Here is a 20,823-nt window from a genome sequence, read left to right on the forward strand (position 1 = left end):
GGAAGACAATTGCAGGGGGTTTGACCCAGTGGCACCAAAGAAATGACATCATTCCAAGTCAAGATAGCATGTGACTTGGAGGGGAACCTGCAGGTGGTGATGCTCTCATGCATCTGCAGCCATTGCTCATCCACATGGTGAAGATAGTGGGTTTTGAAATTTTGCAAAGTAAGCTATCTTCTAGGCATAAGTATGGTGCCATTGTAAAGCTTTAACCTTACTTTTGTGGGTTTCATTTTTGGATCACCATGTTGAACCACTTTGCACAAATCTGTGAATTTCATGTTGCATGATGACCAGTGTTTATCAGATGTTTTATGTTGATCTGATGTTATCCTTCTGTAATCCTCATTCCAATAGCGTAGGAGTGAGCAAAAATCCCTGTCATTTAGAACGCTGGTCAAAAACACCTCGATATTTAACAGAACTTTTAAAACAAAAGAAAAAGGCAGCTGGACTACGCTCTGGAATATGCAATCACAGGGATAGCTGTCAGTTAGAAATCTTATTCATGCCTCAGCCCTAAAGGAACAATGAACCAGACCTAAGACAACAACTTCAGACATCTTGGACTCTTCAGAGGTACCAAGGCATTCAACTTCAATTAATATTCATTCGCAGAAATACCGGACATTCTGCTGAATCAAAATACATTTACCCCTACTCTAAACCATCAGGAAGCCAATTCACCACAAAAGAGGTCAACAGAAATACAATGGAGAACACAGATTTGAGCGGTGATAACGGAACACACAGTCTATATAACTGCTGGCCCTGATCTGGGAGAGGGAGGGAGAGAGCCATTCCTGCAGCTGCCAACAGAAGAGGGATCCCAGACAGTTACCCCGAGAGCTATCTGCACGGCTATATCCCTGTAACCTACCGACACAGGGCTGTTCCGTACCAGGGGAACCAACGGCAACCGAACACGACCGGCAGATCTGACGACCGACGACCGACGACCTCCGAAAACCACCAACATGACTGACAAGGCCTCAGACACATCCTGAGGAAAAAACCGGCTCGCAAAATCACCACAAAGTAAGAAAACACAAGTTCTCAAACCAGACTGAACACCGTCTGAAGTCTTCGTTGGCTACAGCAAGTGGAAACAGTTCCTACTATCTCTAACAGCTGTATTTCAAAATTGTGTTTATCCCCAGTGGTGAGCCTATTTCCTCGAGACCCAAAGTATCCAACCCAGCTAGCAGGGAGGGGAAGGTTGGTTGGTGGCAGTGCAGGGCACCCCAAGGTCAGGAAGTCTGATTAAAATGTCTGTGTTTGAAACTACTGTTTAGTTTCTAATAGTAATTAGCCTGTGTTAAGTTAATAACTGATAGTGTCAGTTTCACTGTTTTGAATTGGCTTTTTTTAAACTCTGGTATTTTATTCACCTTTGTTTTATTTCCCTGTTTATTACTTACACCTTTTTATTTGTTGTGATATACTCACCTTTGCATTTAATAAACACAGAGATTCTTTGCCCTGAAACACCTCTCTAATGCCTTCTTCACTTCACATTCCTAAATTAAGTCCAGTGTCAGTACCAGGGAGCTGGTGAACAATAAACCAGATAGCACTCCCTACAACAGTCACAAACCTTGGCTCACCTTTTAACTTAACTGAACCAACCTGCTGTATGGTGCATAGTGGTTCATCAGAACGTTCAGCCATTAACTCTCTGGTGGCCATCTGTACTTGTTCATTGTGCTTCTTAGTCGCTTTGTGCAAAATGATTCTGCTTTTTGCAATGAGAACACTGGTTTCTCTTTGCTTGACATGCCTTCTTCTCTTTTGCATGATGTCTTCTGCAATGTGTGCATTCTGTCCTGTGTGTGATTGTTCTGCTCTGTGTACCTGGAGGATCTGTTAGCCTAATGCAAGACTTGCTTTGTACTACCATGTATGTGCTCTGGTTGTTGATTCACAAGATCGGCAACACTGCACCAATCAGTTGCTCTCCTGGTGTAATTCTATCTTCTCTCAGGTTGTGTGCTTTTACTTTTGAATCTAAATCCTAATATAATCCTGTCTCTAACTAACTCACCCTCTAACTGTGCAAATGCACAGGTATCTGCTACCTAAGTAATAATATTACATTTTGATCAATAGACTATTTGTCACTGTAATACGTACCATTCACACGTAATTCCTTTGGGGCTAAAAACATGCTTTCAAAGCTTTTAAAATTTCTGCTCTGTTTTCTTTCTGACATTCAGAGAGACTTAGGGTGGAACCTATTCTGAAACAGTCTCCTCCCAACAGTGATAGAAGTGTCATGACTTGTACTTGTTCTGATTTACTCAATAAATCCATTGCATTTCATAATTCTGCCATTATTCAAGGAGGACTTCCCAGTTCTACCTCATTTCCAAAGTTCCCTCCACAGTGGATAGCCAAGCAGCTTCTAGGAAGCCCCACACACTTCACTCAGCATGCCATTGAATGGTTTCGGCTTCTGAAGCCTACTGCTGTACTTAATCCTCACCAGGTCCATCCAGTTGCTCACATCCCCGGTAATTTAAGCAGGAACCAGTAAGTGAAAAGCTGGGTATGGAGATACTAAGTGAATATTTGCATCAGTATTCACTGTGGAGAAGGACATGGAAGCTAAGCAACTTGGGGAAATAAATGGTGATGTCTTGAAAAAAGTTCATATGACAGAAGAGGAGGTGCTGGAGGTTTTAAAACTCACAAAGCCAGATAAATCCCTTATCAGGTGCTTCCCAGAACTTTTTAGGAAGCTAGGGAAGAGATTGCTGGGCCCTTTGCTGAGCTATTTATCTCATCGATAGCCACAGGTGAGGTACCAGCAGGCTGGAGATTTGCTAATGTGGTGCCATTATTTAAGAAAGGTAGCAAGGAAAAGCCAGGGAACTATAGACTGTTGAGCCCTACGTCAGTGGTGGTTGGGTTTTTGGAGGGGATTCTTAGGGACAGGATTTACGTGTATTTATACAGGCAAGGACTGATTAGGGATTGTCAACTTGGCTTTGTACATGGAAAATCATGTTTTACTATCATCATTGAGTTTTTTTTTGAAGAGATGACAAAGAAGATTGTTGAAGGCAGAGCAGTAGGCGTTGTATATATGGACTTCAGCAAAGCTTTTGACAAGGTTCCACATGATAAGTAAGTAAAGTTAGATCACATGGGATCCAGAGGGACCAAGCCAATTGGATATAAAATTGGCTTGAAGTTAGGAGACAGAGGGTGATGGTGGAGATTTGCTTTTTGGACTGGAGGCCTGTGACCAGTGATGTGTCGAAAGGATTGGTGCTGGGTCCACTGCTTCTTGTCATTTATATAAGTGATTTGGATGTGAATATAGCAGGTTAGTAAATTTGCTGATGACACCAAAATAAGTGGTGTAGTGGACAGTGAAGAAGATTATCTCAGAGTACAATGGGACCTTGATCAGATGGACCAGTGGGCTGAGGAGTGGCAAATGGAGTTTAATTTAGATAAATGTAAGGTGTTGCATTTTTATGAGGCAAATCAGAACAGGACTTATACACTTAATGGTAAGGTCCTGCTGAACAAAGAGACTTTGGAGTTCAGGTTCATAGTTCCTTGAAAGCAGAGTCACGTAGACAGGGTGATGAAGAAGGCATTTGGTACGCTTGCCTTCATTGGTCAGAACATTGAGTATAGGAGTTGAGATATCATGTTGTGGCCATACAGGATATTGGTGAGGCCGCGTTTGGAGTATTGTGTACAAATCTGGTCGCCCTGCTATAGGAAAGATGTTGTTAAACTTGAGAGGGTATAGGAAAGATTTACAAGAATGTTGCCAGGACTGGAGGGTTTGAGCCATATGGAGAGGCTAAATAGGCTGGGGCTTCTTTCCTTGGAGCATCGTTAGCTGAACCTTATGGAGGTTTATGAAATCATGAGGGACATAGATAGGGTGAATAGACAAGGTCCTTTTCCTTGGGTAGGGCGAGTCCAAAACTAGAGGACGTAAGTTTAAAGTGAGAGGGGAAAGATTTAAAAAGGTCCTGAGGAGTAACTTTTTCAAGCAGAGGGTGGCATGTGTATGGAACGAGCTGCCAGAGGAAGTGGTGGAGGCTGGTATAACATTTAAAAGGCATTTGGATGGGTATGTGAATAGGAAGAGTTTAAAGGGATATGGGCTAGATGCTGGCTATTGGGACTAGGTCAGATTGGGATGTCTGGTCCGCTTTGACGAGTTGGACAAAGGGTCTGTTTCCGTGCTCTATGACTCTATAAGCAGTGTTTACACTGACTTTTGTTTTTCTATCAGTGGCATCTAACAAAGCAGCAGCTGAGCATTTTTTATTTCAGCAATTGACACTCATCACTTTTGACACAATGTTTCAAATGTAAAACAAACTCAACTGAAATGAAGCTTAAGACATCTGCCTCATGATGGAGGTCACATGACTACACAAGACTAGGTCAGACATTTGCACAGCTTCTCAATTCAAACAAGGAGGTGAGTCACCACACAATCCCCAGCTCTGAACTTATCCTTTACCTAAAAAAATTTAATTGACCTGAGCCATGAAAATTTCAGTTGGTCAAGAGGGACAAGCGTTCTAGATTCCTACTACCCTTTGAGTGAAGAAATGATTCCTGATTTCACTCTTGAATAGCCCAATCATTGTACTGCTTTATGCACCAGTATAGAATATGACACTGCAATTTTAGAGGCCGAGATATGGAGTTTAAATGTATAACTACTCGCTTTACTCACTTATCAAATTAGCCACTTTGGTTTATGTATCTTCCCTTACTTTTCCAAGGAGAAAGTGGGCCCAGAGATGCAAGCATATCAGTTGTGTATGTCATGGTGCCGCAGGCACTGAAGAAGCCGAATGGTGTAGAGAGAGAATTTGAGAACAGGTGTAGGGATGTCTGGCTGCAGTTGTACAGGGCCTTGGTGAGACCACACCTGGAGTATTGTGAGCAGTTCTGATCTCCATATATGAGGAAGGATGTTCTGGCTATGAAAGGAGTGCAACAAAGTTTTCCCTGATTGATTCCTGGGATGACAGGACTGACATAAGAGAGACTGGATCAGTTAGAACTATATACACTGGAGTTTAGAAGAATGAGGGAGAATATCATAGAAACCTATAAAATTCTAACAGGACTAGTCAGGGTCATTGCATGAAAGATGTTCCTGATGACTTAGGAGCGCAGAAACGGGGGTCATGTTCTAAGAATATGAGTGAGCCATTCAGGACAGAAATGAGGAGAAATATCTTCACCCAGAGACTGGTGAGCCTCTGGATTTCTCTGCCTCAGAAAACAGTTGAGGCCAAAACATTGAATGTTTGCAAGGAGTTAGGTGTAGTTCTTAGGGCTAAAAGAATCAAATTCTAAGGGGCAAAAACAGGAATAGGGTATTGAGTTTGACGATCAGCCATGATTATATTTAATGGCAGAACAGGGCTGAATGGTCCACTTCTGCTCCTATTTTCTATGTTTCTGTGATAGCATCATGCATGTGATATCCCCATATCACCACACAATTTCTGGGAGGGAAAGAAAGAAAAAAGATTCATTTTTAGACAAAAAACTTGAGGAAATTAATTTCAACCCACTCCAAAACTTAAAGAAAAATTTTGGTGAATATTTCTTAATTTCTTAATAAGTGATTTTAATAGCAGGTCAGGCAATCAACAGCTAGAAAATCCAGAGGTGCATTGGAGTCGGTGTAGACCAGCCAAACCTCAGGCCTGTTCTTTAATATTTTTGCTGAACAAAAATCTACAAGAGCTACAAGAACAGGGCAGAGGTTGGGAATATTGCAGTAAGTAACTCATCTCTTGACTCCCCAAAACCTGTCCATCATCTACAAGGCACAAGTCAGAATTGTGATGGAATACTATCCACTTGCCTGGATGACTGTAGCTCCAACTGCATCCAAGAAGCTTGACACCATCCAGGACCAAGCAGCCCATTTGACTGGTACCACATCCATAAAAATCACTCCCTCCACCACCGATACTAAGTAGCAGTAGTGTGAATGATCTACAAGATGCTCTGCAGAAATTCACCAAAGGTTCTTAGACAGCACCTTCCAGACCCATTACCACTTCCATCTAGAAAGACAAGGACAGCAGACACATGGGAACACCACCACCTGCAAGGTCCCCTCCAAGCTACTCACCATCCTGACTTGGAAATATATTGCCATACTGTCGCTGGGTTAAAATTCTGGAATACCCTTGCTAAGGGCATTGTGGGTCTACCTACAGTACATGGACCATACAGCAGTTCAAGAAGGCAGTTCACCACCACCTTCTCAAGGGAGACTATAGTTGGCAATAAATGCTGGCCAGCCAGTGAGGCCGACATCTCAGGAGTGAATAAAAAAATCAATTTGAGTTTTAAAATGTCCAATTGATCTAGTTTTTTTTAGGAGGGGTACAGTGAAGAAAGTTCCTTTGTGTGAGATAGCTCCTTTTGCCTTACTACGAAGGTGAGATTCTGATCCAATTTTGGAACATCATCTTATGTTGCACCAACATGACCTACTGCGTGAGGCTGACAACTTGAGCATTAATTCATGCGTTGAAAGGTGCATTACAGTCTAAAGTGATATTTTCTCAAGATCATTGTACAGACCAGAAGCGATTTCCATTGCACCTGAACTGCAGCCTTAATCCCAAGGTACACAATCAAAACTAATACCAGAGTGTCTTCAGGCAATTGTTGTCTTCCAGTGCTGTAGCTAAATATTTACCTCCCTCTGTGGAAATGCCATTTGCTGCAAGACTATGGAATAAATACATTTAATTAAAAGATAACAAATTGTAGACAATTCACAGCATACTATATATTCCAAATATAATTACTTTTTTATTTCCTCAGGAAGTAGTAATCATGAATATGCAAAATGGCAATCTTTCCATTCAGGTAAAGTGTAACCCGCAGTTGGCTGTTTTAGCAATTTAATTTATAACTGCCACATTGCTAAGAATAAAGGAGCTTTGAAAGAAAATAGGAAGCAAAAGGTAATATCCAAGTTGACAAGGTGGCTTAAAACACAAGCAGAGAGAGAGAGAGAGCTGAGGGGCTGGTGAGATCAGTACGCAAGGTCAAGAAATGGGAGAACTCAGAGACAGGAGACCATCATTATTTCAAGATTGATTCACACCAATATATTTTTTGCAGTCATGATTATCAGAGTAACTTGTATTTCAAAGACCTTCAGATTACCTATATATTTTAAAGTTCGAATAACAGTGGTGGAGATTTGGAATGCACTGCCTGGGAGAGCACTTGAGGTGGGTAACTTCACAAGGTTTTGTTCACAAGGTTCTAAAAGGTAGTTGAATGAGCACGTAAAATGTCATAACATTCAAGGCTATGGGCCTAGTGCTGGAAAGTGGGACAAGTGTAGATTTAGTGGAGTTTTGGTAGTATAGACTTGATGAGTCATAGGACCTCTTTGGTACTGTAGGATTCTATAAAAAGCAAACTGAAGAAGTTCTGAAGATGAGTCACACCAACTCAAAATTTTAACTCTGTTTCTCTCTACACAGATGCTGCCAGACCTGCTGAGTTTCTCTTGCACTTTGTTGTTTGCATTGTAAAATTCTCTCACTTCTTTAGTTGTGACCTGAAACCTAAACTGTGGATGAACTGAGATTTATTTGTGTTACTTATACACCATGTAGTATTGTGAAAATTTGTAAAAGACTACTGTTCTCAAAGTTTTGTCAAAGGATGCAAAAAATATGATCTCTAGAAAGTATTTAATCTAGTTCTATTTGCCAAAATTTGGCCCATATCCCTTTAGACCCTCCATATTCATGTACCCATCCAGATACATTTATTTAAATGTTGTAATTGTACCAGCCTTCACCACTTCCTCTGGAAACTCATTCCATACACGCATCACCCACTGTGTGAAAATGTTGCCCCTTAGGTCCCTTTTAAATCTTTCCTCTCTTACCTTAAACCTATGCCCTCTAGCTTTGGCCTCCCCTACCTTGGGGAAAGACCATGGCTATTCACCCTATCCATGCCCCTCATGATTTCTCTTGTTGTTCCCTTTAGGATTTGGTATTCTTGCAACTCTGTTCTGATGAGCTTCAACAGCATCCCTATTTTTCAGCATTGCAACAAAACATCATGAGGTGCTTTACAGGAGTATAACCACATAAAATTGGACAACAATCCATTTAAGGAAATATTAGGACAGGTGACCAAATGTTGGGTCAAAAAGGTATGTTTTAAGAAACATCTCAAAGGATTGGAGTGAGAAAGAGAGCTTTAGGGCAGGAATTCCAGAGCTCTGAACCTAGACAGCTGAGGGCACAGCCATTAATATTTTGATGAAGGGAATTAGGGAAGTGCAAGTGGTTGAAATTGGAGGAGGGCAGAATTCTGACTATGTCACAGCTGGTGGCAATTTATCAAGACAGCCAAGTTAGAGTGACAGTACATATAAATATGATCTTCTAAATCAGACTTTGTCTATTCTTTGTCATCAAAACCCTGTTAGAAATCTGATTACCTGAGCTCTTTTAGAGAAGGATGGTTTCTTAAAGCTTGAGCAAAAGCTTCAGCACCCAAGTCTCCAACTTGATTCCCCCACATCCTGTGTTTCAATTCAAGATTCACAGTCATTGAAAATTCAGCTGGAAAACTTTCACATTATACAAAATGGCATGCAATTTATGACCAAATCACATACTTAAATGAGATACAACAAGGATTTTTCTCTTTGCCTCTGCACTGGTGTGTTTCGCACTGCTTTGTGTTCAAGCCTCTGAAATCAGGCTTGAAATCCACGATCTTCTAATTTAGAAGCAAGAGTATTACCATTGAGCCAAAGCTGATATCTTTGGAAATACCAAAACAAGTCCACGATTCATTTCAGTGATAATGACCTCAGGCCCTTGGAATATCAACACAGCTTTCAAAGAGCGGCTATAACTTATGAATCCTATGGAATAGTGGATGCTTTGTAGAAAGGCACATTATGTACAGCACATGCAAACAAAATTTTGTGCAGCCTCTTTACTGAGCTCAAGAAGCAAATTTAATTGGTCATCAAAGCCTTCGTTATCCTTTGTGTGACTGCTCCCGGCACATTCTTAAACTGTTTCACCACAATGGCACCTTGTGCTAAAGTTATTTTCACGAGGTGTTGGAGTTGAATACACAATCTTAGCCACTTCAGAGGCTCTTTAGCAATGAAAATATCCAAGGAAAATTACAACTAACCTGCACACAAAAATAAAGCGCCAAAATAAAATGTTTCGGCAACAATAAAAGTTGAAGTAACTCTGAATCCGAGAACATGACCCTAACATGTGAATATTTGGGTCATTTCTTAAAAGCAATATTTTAAAAAATGTACTATTTGTTTGAATTTAACAATTCAAACATGAGACACTTCATTTTTCATCCTTTCCCTTACTCACCAGAGATATTTGATTGTTTTACTTTTCTGAACTGCTTGTGCCAGTCTTTTCCCTCCTTCAGATGTAATCATGTTGTAACCAATGCTTTAAATGCACAAACAAGAAAACAATTAGTTTAACATTTTCTCTTCTTCATCAGTGTGCCTTTTGCTATAAAAGGATCTTCACAGAAGCTGGGATTGAAATATTATGAAATTCCTTAGGAATGCTTGGTGTGTACTCTAGCCTCTTTATTGTAACAGGATCCTAAAAAAAATTACTTGGCGAATTGTATATTCTCATCACTCGTGATCTTTGGTTGTACTCTCAAAAGTGGTTCACAGGAAGATATTTTCTGATAGTGATGAATCAAAACATCGTTATAAAAATTCAATACATTAAATTCAGTGTGGGTAGGTGTTCATACTAACCGATTCAAAGATTAAGCTTCTGGGAACCACATTCTGAGATCGATATAATCTTCATCAATACAAGAATTAATAACTAATCCCTCATTATTTTCTCAAATGGAGAAGCACATTTGACAACAATGATTATTGGAAGCAACATTTAAATAGGAATAGATATCCTGGTGATTCACAGGAGCTGTTATGGTAACTGCAATGATGGGATGTTTGTCCTAATAATTCAGATTAAAAGACTAGAGCAGTATTTTTTCTGTATTTACAGAAGCCCTTCTTGAAGAAATTTGTGTGAATTTTCAAATCATTCAACCCTCTGTCAGACACCATCTGCTGACTGATGGGCCTAGCTTGGGTCTCAGGTTAGGGTATGCTGCTGACTGATGGGCCTAGCTTGGGTCTCAGGTTAGGGTATGCTGCTGACTGATGGGCCTAGCTTGGGTCTCAGGTTAGGGTATGCTGTTGCTTTTGGATACTAGGTTTGGTACAAAGATGCACAGAATATTTCCAAGCTGTCTCTGCACCACACTTCCAAACAGTTTAACAGTTAATCAAGGACAAATCAGCCACAAAGAGAGTTGAAAGGGATGTGAAATAAATGAGTTGATTGAATTAAGTTAATGGTTGCAACAGGCCCATGAGAACCTCACAGTAAGAGTTGCATTGATTATGACTAATGATGACGATTAATAATTTAGAAGTGGCATCTTTCATGCAAGGATTCAGTCTGAATACTTTTACAATCTTGCTGCAAACATGTCAGATCCCTATAGTGCTCTGAATTCTAATTTAGACTTTTATTTATTCATTCACGGGATAAGGGCGTTGCTGGCTAGACATCCCTAATTGCCCAAAGGGCAGTTAAGAGTCAACCACATTGCTATGGGTCTGGAGTCACATGTAGGCCAGATGGCAGTTTCCTTCCCTAAAGGACATTAGTGAACCAGATGGGCTTTTCCAACAATTGACAATGGATTCATGGTCCATTCGGCTCTTAAATCCTGATATTTATTGAATTCAAATTCCACCATTTGCTGTGGCAGGATTTGAACCTGGGTCCCCAGAGTATTATGTGGGTCTGTGGATTAACAGTCCAGCAATAATACCACTAGGCCACCGCCTTCTTCTTTGTATTACAGTTCTTTCTCAAATGTGTGTCAATGTACATGGAAATGATGTGATTCTTTACACATGTAATGTTGTTTCTATTTCTATTATTGTGTGAGATTCTAATCTGACAAGTTCATGACTAGATGGAACCACACAGCAGAAAGCAGATGCTTCCTGAGGTAACAGAAACTGAAAGGGCAACTTTATCACCACCGCCCTTACGCACACGCACACATACACATGCATATACTTTCACGCACGCAGCTGTTTGGCTGTTTTGACAATACTGTGGATTTAGCAACCAGTAACTATTTGCATGACACCATCCCATGTCTCTTTAGTCTTAAAAATAAGACATTGCATAACTTGGCCTCTAACTACACGATTAGTATAGTTTTAGATTGATGTTCTGTATGAATTAATTAAATCAATCCTACTTACGCCAACTTGAGTAGACTTGGACATTCATCAATAAGTGTTGAAACATACTGGGCACCAGCATCAGTAATCTGATTTTTGTATAAGCTGGAAAAACAAATATGAATAAAGACATTACACAATGATAATGGGGTCTTGCACAGAGAAAATATAGTAATAATACTCAACAATCCCACTCGAGTCAGCAATCGCTGGTTGCTAATCATTAGGAAGAACAATCTATCCTCCTTCAATTCTCCAAGACCTCAACAATACTTTAGTTCTGCCTTCCAGCTTCTGTTTCTTATGATCTTTGCAATGCCTACTTTATTCATTCTACCTTCATTTTACTTCATCCGTCCAGGTCCAAAACTTTGGAATTTTATCCTTAAACTTCACCAATCATTTTCTCCCTTTAATCTCACTTGTAAACCTCCCTTTTTAACAAAATTTTGAATATCAGTACCAATGTCTTGTGTGATTCAGTGGCAAATTTCCTCTCACAATTGTCTGACGTATTATGGAGCCAGTAGAATCCCTACAGTGTGGAAGCAGGCCATTCAGCCTGTCGAGTCCACACCACCCCTTCTAAAGTGCATCCCAAACCATCCTTATAACCTGTGTTTCTCATAGCTAATCCATGTAGCTGGTACATCCCTGGACACTATGGGAAATTTAGCTTGGTCAATCCACCTAACTTGCACATCTTTGATCTGTGGGAGAAAAACCCATGCAGACACAAGGAGAATGTGAAAACTCCACACAGATAATAGCCCGAGGCTGGAATCAACTCTGGGTCCCTGCCGCTGTGAGGTAGCAATGCTAACCAATGAGCCACCATGCCACACAGATAAAGGCTGTTCAGCCCATCAAAAGCATGCCAGTTCTCTGAAAATAAACCCAAAACAGTCCCATTCACTCACTTAACCATTTTATCCCCGCAGGTTTATTTCCCATTCAATTTCTCTTCAAAATCATTCATCATCTCAACTTTCACCTCCTTTGTGGACAGCAAGTACCGGTACCAATTACGATTTGCTGGCAAAATCAGCATTAATAAATGAAATACATTGTTTCTAGTTCCATGAGTCTGAATCCTACAGCTTATTGCTCACCCTCCTGTCAAAAAAGTCAGCTGCTGATGAAGCAACCTTGCAAAGATTGCCTGGCTACAGATATTATGCTGTAGGTCAGCTTTACCAAGCTCAGTATGGTACCTCCTTACCCCTAGTGGAAAGAGGTCGAACTTTCTAGTGTTGCCAATCAAGTTTTGTTTTGAGTCCCAGCAGCATCAGAACCCAGTATATATCCCAAACTCAGGTCAGACTAGATTTCTGAATTGGGAGGAATCGGTTGTATAGGAGGGGTACCAACCTGGGGCCTGGTGCCCTTGATGAACACAGGGCACCTTCCTTCCTTTTTTTAAAACGCTAGAATTGATGAAGAAGCAGCTTGGATACTTTTTCTTGTCTCCCCTTGCCAACTTCATTATGGCAAGGTCAGCGTTATATTCAATCACTTAGTTTATGACCAAGACCGATTTCCCAATAACAAGTCTTTTCAAAAGGCAGATAGACTGCCAATTTCGGTGCCAGCCTGAGTACAATATTTTGGAAAACCAGCATGTTGACATTGGGTTTACAATCTGACATCGGGTTTACAATCTGACATCATGCTGCCATCAAGATGATAGCAGTCCTGGTTTCACAGTTTTATTTGGGCTGCATTCTATTATTTATTTGTGCATGTTGTATTGTGTGAACAGCTGAAGGCAGATCTTCTAACAGTGTATGTAGATTTGAACATTTTGTGTAGCCTTTCACATCACAGTATGCTATAGCAATAGAATGATTGTCAACTCTAATTAAATACAACGGAAAAGTCCAAAACTAGCTCATGTCAGAATCTTATCAGTAAAACAGAGGGAAGCAGACCTCAAAAGCAGAGCCCCTTTGCATTCAATTTGGTAAAGAGCTTATTAATTAATTCAATTAATGAATTAACCTTCCCTGAAAATGCCTTTCTTTTTAGCAAAGAGCAGAGGTGACAGAGAACTGGAATACAAAACAATAGTACACCATTTTGATGACTGAAAGATATCCTTTATAGAAATACAAACCGTCGTAAAAATCCATTTGTTGCAAACACATTGTCAACAGGAAAACTTGAAAACTTGCTATCACCACAACAAGAATTATTCAGAACAAAACTCCTCCCCAAATTAGAAACAGTCCTTACAAAATGTTTTCTGGAAAACAGTAACCCTTAACGGTTAAACACAGGCAGTGAAATGCTTTTGCCCTGTGGCATTATTCTAAACAATCTCACAATTAAATTTGGCATGATAACTGTTCTAAAACCTCATCATTTCTACAGTGTGGAGCCCACATTTGCACCCAGCACTCAAACCGAGGTCTTATTGAAATCTTGTAAGGACTAATCATTGTCTATTGACTTTTATATATATTTTTGTAATAAAATCCTAAAACATAACTCCTTACAGCTTCATCAGCCTGGAATGCTGCCTTTAATGTCTTGTGAAGCTGTACTCCCAAAACTGTCTGCTGTTCCACACTTTCATTTAGAGTATAATTACCATTTTTAAAAACAAAAATTCACTACCTCACACTTACATTGAATTCCATATTATATTTTTACACTACTCCTTCATTCTTCAGAAGAAATCATTTACTCCCCCTACTTTGGTATAAACCATTAATTTCAAAATTATTCCCCATATGAATCTATTTAGATATTGATCACATATAGCGAATAGAAGCCCTGACCTCAAACAATCATATGCATCAATACATGAACTTTATGATAAAAATCCCTTATTGAAACACTTAATACAAATGGAAAGTATCTATATACTGTTCGCAACGAATTCATCTGTCACTATATGTCCTAACATTCAAGGGAAGAATGTAATCTGAATATCTTCTTACCTTGCTAACTTACCCAAGAAATTGAACAATTTTATACTTTCTAAGTTCTTCAGATAGCACTTGAACTCCCTCATCTGTGATTTGATTTGCATTCAACCTGAATAAAGTCACAGTAGGAGATATTAGGATGACCAAAGTAAACAAAGTCACATGGCACTATTTGTGACATTGCTGTGTACAAGATGACTGGTCTATTTCCTACAGCAATGACTACACTTCCAAAGTAATATCTTGATTGCAAAATGCTTTGGGAAATCTGAAGGTTCTGGAAGGTGTTCTTTAAGTGAAAATGTTTCCTTTTATAGAACCAAGATAACAAATCTGATAGTTTGAAGATACAACTGCAAAGCTTTGGAGAAGTACATGATAATTTGGATCAACCAACGACCAGATTAAAAACTCACCCAACAAGGACCCACTTGCTGTAATTTTCAAATGATTTTCAAAGGGGTAGCTAGTGACCTCACCTAAAGCAAGAGAGAACCTAGGAGACTCTGCAAATAGCCATTTATAGAATCAGTTGCATAACCAATGGGTGGAAAATGTGGCATGCACATTCCAACCCAATTATTCTCAGGTTTTGGTAGTGTAAATGATTCCTGAAGGGTCAATGGAGGCCATTCACAAAATAGCCATTAGATATTTTTCTGTGTATTTTTGTGGGACCTGCAGGAAGCCTTGCTAGCCAGAGTTAACAATCTGTAGCATATTTGACCTGCATATGTACAATAGCATAAAATCTAAGCAAGTGTAGTTTGACAGTACAGATTCTTGCATCAGCAAAAACTATGTCTTTTAGAGATTCGTTCTTGGGAGGTAGATATTGCAGGTAAGCCTGGCATTGATGAACAATCAGAAGTTTACTACAACTGAGTGGTTTGATTGCCCACAGACCTGTAGTTGGAGTCCACATAGACCAGGAACAGTGATATTAATGAAACTGCTTTTAACAAAATTATAATCTTTCAAGATAGCCTGCAATAAAAGTGAACGTGAAATGGAGTTTCTGCTTTTTTATTTCTTGAATCATTTTTAAAGTGAAATGAAATTCCCCACAAGATTTACTTCACATTCTTTGGCCTATTAGTCTAGGCCCAGAATCAATAGAGCAGAAAAACTATCACTCTGTAGCTGTACCACATTTTACACTTTAGGCATTGTCAATTTCTGATAAAAATAACTTTGTGAGAGATCTCTCTATGCTTGCAGTTAAATAAATCCATCAGAAAAGACTCCTTTAAATTGCTAATCTGGTTGGCATAAAGAGAACTGAAAACTAACATTCCCCTTGATCCAAGCTTACATAGATGAACTCGCGTGTAAGTAAACCCTCAGACACAATAAAAGAATAGAATGGACCCCCCATTTCTGAAGACCCGAAACGTCAGCTTTCCTGCTCCTCCGATGCTGCTTGACCTGCTGTGTTCCTCCACCTCCACACTGTGTTATCTCTGACTCCAGCATGTGCAGTTCTTACTAGCTCTAAAAGAATAGAAGGATGTGTTTATGTATCTTACCCGATAATGCGAAGTTTACTGAAGCAAGGAATTAGTTCTCTCACTCCGTAGTCATTGATGTTGTTATTGTCTAGCTCAAGCCCAATTGTTTTCTGAAGGTCGCGTAAAATAAAAGTGATTGCACTGCAGTCTGCTGAGTAGACATTGCAATAGGTGAACTTTATATAATCTTGATGAATTTTCTTGGCAGCAAGTCTGGCTACTTCTTTGCTCTGCACTTCAAATATGCATCTCACCAGCCATTTGAAGCGTGGGGCAGCTCGCATCTGATAGAAATCATTGCTCATGTATGTTTTCACACAGCCAACAAGGTAGGATTTCAATGCTGCTCTCTTCTTTTGAATGCTTATTTGGCAAGTTAAACGATTCAGTACATCTACCTTGGTTTTGGAAAGCAAGCCACAAAGAAAGAAAACAGTTAGTTGAAAGTGTTCTTGGGACTCGAGCAAGTGTTCTTTTGAGCTCCTCTTGGAGTTTTTGCATGAGAATGAAGAGCTGAGTGGACATGACTGCCCTCCACGTGGTATCTTGCCAGTAAAAAACATAATGATTTCCTTCGCACTAATTCTCTCATTAACAACCAGGAAAAGCGCGGTGAAAAATGACTGGAGGGTCAGATGAAGGAATTCATAAGTGGATTGGTTCCCACATCCATCATAGTGGCCTGCACTCTTGACAAAACCCAACTGTAAATCCTCCTCTGAGATGCCAGCTGCTGCAATTTGCTCCTGACTAAAGATAAAGTTATTGCTTTCAATTCCCTCTTTTGCCAATTTTCCCAAACTCATTAGAGAATCCCTCTTCGCTTTGAATGTCTCACTTTGACTTTTGTTTCTTTTGTTCAACCTCATTTTGGAAGAACGGTTTAGGAAAACCTCCAACATCAACAGGTAGATGTCAGTCAATGTTACATAATCCAATATTTGCTGGGAGTTACATTCTGACTGTAAGTGCTTGTAGCATTTAAATATAATCCAGCAGAACAATGGCACTGAACATAAACTACACAGATGGGGGTTTGCCTCCAGCTGGGTCAAAACCAAAGTTTGATGGGATTCATTTCTGAAGAACTTCTTCAAATATTGCAGTAAATTATCCTTTGTAAAGCCCTTTAGTGTCACTCTCTTTCTCACCATTCTCAATGGCAGGTTTGTGCCAGTTCTTGCTGTCAATAATTTTCTTGAGTTTTTCAATAAATTTCCCTGAAGCAGGTTCAACAACAGAGTGACCGGATGTGTGGGGTCAAAGGGTGAAGAGACATCAGGGATATCACTAAGGTTGCAGTCAACATTAATTTCATCAAACCCGTCCAATGTGAAGATAACAGAATCTGCATGCTGTTGGATGTAACTAAATATCTCATCAGCGTCTTTGTCAGGGTAACAGTTGTATTTGAACAGTAGATCTCTGAGATAAATCTTATCTTCCTTTTCGAAGTTATTGAACATTCGGCATCTAAATTTGAAGAAGAATTTAACATCAGCACAGAGCTCTCCTTTGGACCACAGGTTCTGAAGTCTCTGGAGCAGGATGGTCTTACCAACCCCAGCATCACCAGTTACAAACACTGTCTCTGCATCCTCATTGATGATGCCTGTGTCACTGAACAAATCCTCCAAGTTGGAAATGGTTCCTTCAGTTTCACTGACTGCATTGACTCGTTCCATTAGAGTCTCAGTGTAAGTATCATCCAACAAGACGTCTTCTTTCCGGGAATACGAAGTGACGAACTTTGTTTCCCTTTTCAATTGACATCTAAGCTTTTCGGAATACTGACAAACTTGGAAATCAGAAATTTGAAATAAATGTTTTTAATCACAACAGAAAATATATTCCTTTGTTTTACACACCTTGGGGCCCATTGTGTAATTTAGATCCCTACTTCTTCCCCAATTCCTCCTTCAAATGACGTGTGTCAGGCCAGTGACGTTCTATTTTCTTGATGTTGCAGGCTTATACATTGGTTTCATCAAGAATATAATTACTTACCAGCATCTGTGAGGAGAATTGCCTTTCTCTCTAAATGCTCAGATGGTTGATACTCAATTATTTTTATCCAATCCTGCAGCTCTGGATAAACATCTTTAGCCTTGTACATCACATATACAAAATACTCAGCAGCTTCATGTCCTTTGTTGCATATTATGTCAAGGATTTCACGCACCTAAAGAAAATGTAGCAATAAATTTGATGATATCAAAAATAAACAGTTTCAAGTTGGTATATTAATGTGTTAATGGCTTATAATATTCTCGAAATTGCTTTAGATCTCAGTTATTCATATCCCACTTCACCCTTTTTGCCCATTATTTGCATTCCTCCTGATCTACACTAATCCACCAATACATATAAATCCCATGGTTTACCCTACCTTACCTCATTTCCAGTATCTCATTTTGGGTTATTTTGTCATCTTGCCTCATGTCAGTACATACTTTCTTCCACTATTCAACTCACAATGTCCAATCATATTAATTCTACATAAGAGAAACCTCTCTTTTAGTTATTGACCACTTATTGTCCTTAAAAAGCTTTCATAATTCCATTGTGTTTGATCAAGTCTTCAGTCATCTCTATTAACTCTCCAGCAAACGCTCAGTGTCCATTTCCTTACTTCTCCTGCATTGGGATTTTGTTTTTTATATGTTGAAGGTTCTCTAGGAATAAGTATTAAGATTTAAATACCGGCTGGTCTCTGCAATGTTTCTGGTAAGCAAAGCTGGTAATAGGAGCACAGTTGTGATGCCTAACATTGGGGATGTAATTAACATGGTCTATCTCTTAAAGACTGCTGCATAAATACAATCCCATCTGTATATAGTGGGTGCATTAGCATTAATGTAATTTTGGTCACTATAAGCAATATCCAGTTAAAATAAAATAGCTGTGTCTTTTCAATTTCTGTTATAAGATTCATAGAACTCCTACAGTGTAGCAGCAGGCCATTCGACCCATAAAGTCCAAACAACCCTCTGAAGAGCATCTCTCACAGACCCAGTCCCCTTACCCTATTCCCATAACCCTGCATTTCCAATGTCTAACCCACCTAGCCTGCACATCCCCAGACACAATTTAGTATGACCAATCCACCTAAACATGACTGTGGGAGGAAATCGGAGCAGCTGGAGGAAACCCCATGCAGACACAGGGAGAATGTGCAAACTCCACACAGACAGTCACCTGAGGGTGGAATTGAACCTGGGTCCCTGGCGCTGTGAGGCAGCAGTGCTAACCACTGCCATTGTGCCACCCATAGTAAGACTCCTCATTTAGATCTCAATGTTAAATTTCCTCTGTTCAACTTCAATGTTCAGTCTCTTCTTTTCAAAAGTCTAAGAGACCAAAGCTAACGCATTTCAGAAGGGTAGAATTTAACACAATGTTCGACTTATAAGGATTAAACTGCTCCTAATGAATTCATAAGCAGCTTCAACTGTGCTTTTCTTTCAGCTTCAACTGTGCTTTTCTTTCTTTCTTTCTGTCTCACCTTTCACAGTTCTATATTGATCTCTTTGGTGAATCAAATTCCCTAAATAAGGTACAGATCTCATGAACACAAGATGGTTAAGAACTTACTGAATTTTCCAAACAGCAGATACAATTGAAACATATGGCACCATCATAATTTCTCTGGTGATGACAAATGGTTAGTGTCATTTTTTAGTTCATTCATGGAATGTAGGCCTTGCTGACTAAACCAGCATTTATTAGCCATCTCTACTTTCCCTTGAACAAGCAATGGTGCCTTCTTGAATGCAATTGGGTGGTTTGCCAGGCCGTTTCAGAGAGAAGTCAAGAGTCAATTACATTGTTATGGGCTTGGAATCACATTTGGATCAAAAAAGATGAGCGGGAGATTTCCTTCCTTGAACATTTGTGAATCAAATGGGTTTCTAATGCCAACATGGTCGTTTCATGGTCACAGATACTGTGAAAAAAGGTTGCATCTGAATAACTGTGGAGGTTCCAATATCAGGAACAAATCCAGATTCCTATCCAATTGGTGTCCCCTTATCTCATGGCAGTTCGCAGATGAAGAACCTGCCTTCGCACTCGCCATCCAGTTAAGAAACATAGGCACATTCTCAAGGTGGGAGGTTCATTCAAAGGGCCAAAAACTGTGGAAAGCCAGCAGCCTCACTGGGAGAGGGAGGTGCTGGTGTGACAGGCAACAGACTGTGAAGCAGCCTTACATTGGAGGCGCTGTCTCCACCATTCTGAAAATGTAAAGATGACTGAGGACGTCATTTGACAGGCAATTAGTGTGAAGGGAAAAGTGCTTTATAGAATTTTTTTTTGCCACGACTGCGACCCTTTCCTCCCGGCTATTTAACATTGAAATATTAATGGAACCTGGTGTTCACATAGCCTGCTACTGAAAGGCATCTGCTATTTACCACCCAGTTGCATTCAAGGGGGCCTGAGTGCTTTGAGACAGCAACAGCACAATAATTTCAAGCCTAACTAGCCCTTTAATGGTTCTCATTGATTATACTCATTACTGATGGACTGGTAGTCACTGCTGTGTTGAGTCCCTCCTCCAGCAAGGCCTTTTAGAATCCCTACAGTGTGGATGCAGACCATTCGGTCCATCAAGTTCACACCAACCCTCCAAAGAGCACTCCACCCAGACCCACCTCCCTACCCTATCACTGTGCACCTAGCCTTCACATCCCTGGATACTATGGGCAATTTAGCAGGCCAATCCACCTAACCCTGCATATCTTGGGACTGTGGGAGGAAATCTTTGCAGGCACGGGGAGAATGTGCAAACTCCACACAGTTGTCACCAGAGGCTGGAATCAAACCTGGGTACCTGGCACTGTGAGGTAGCAGCGGTAACCACTGAGCCATCCTGCTCTTGGTGACAGAAACATATCTCACCAACACACTCATTTCCAAGCTTCCCCTCAAGCCTCGTGCCAGAGTCAAGAAACTTTGCGATTCTCTCTCCTGACTCAGGAGCACGAATTTGGACCACAGTCTCTGCCTTGTCATCTCAGACCCAGAGAGCAGCCAG

General features: G+C 40.1%; 1 protein-coding gene across 2 annotated transcripts in view; it reads right to left on the reverse strand.

The window, feature by feature from the left end:
• Positions 1 to 20,823, reverse strand: part of LOC109921558 (nucleotide-binding oligomerization domain-containing protein 1-like) — a 40,023-nt gene that overhangs the window by 11,015 nt on the left and 8,185 nt on the right. The window contains exons 3-9 of one of the 2 annotated variants that reach the window (XM_048609968.1): positions 17,793 to 17,967; positions 15,804 to 17,583; positions 14,300 to 14,383; positions 11,363 to 11,446; positions 9,411 to 9,494; positions 8,498 to 8,581; positions 6,667 to 6,750 (exon numbers count right to left, since the gene is read on the reverse strand). In XM_048609968.1, coding sequence (XP_048465925.1) covers positions 6,667 to 6,750; positions 8,498 to 8,581; positions 9,411 to 9,494; positions 11,363 to 11,446; positions 14,300 to 14,383; positions 15,804 to 17,583; positions 17,793 to 17,967 — 2,375 coding nt within the window. The remainder of the gene's footprint in view (positions 1 to 6,666; positions 6,751 to 8,497; positions 8,582 to 9,410; positions 9,495 to 11,362; positions 11,447 to 14,299; positions 14,384 to 15,803; positions 17,584 to 17,792; positions 17,968 to 20,823) is intronic. The other variant, XM_048609976.1, reaches the window with a different exon arrangement.

The sequence above is a fragment of the Rhincodon typus genome, chromosome 2, assembly GCF_021869965.1.
Source record: "Rhincodon typus isolate 14 chromosome 2, sRhiTyp1.1, whole genome shotgun sequence".
In the NCBI taxonomy this organism is placed as follows: domain Eukaryota; kingdom Metazoa; phylum Chordata; class Chondrichthyes; order Orectolobiformes; family Rhincodontidae; genus Rhincodon; species Rhincodon typus.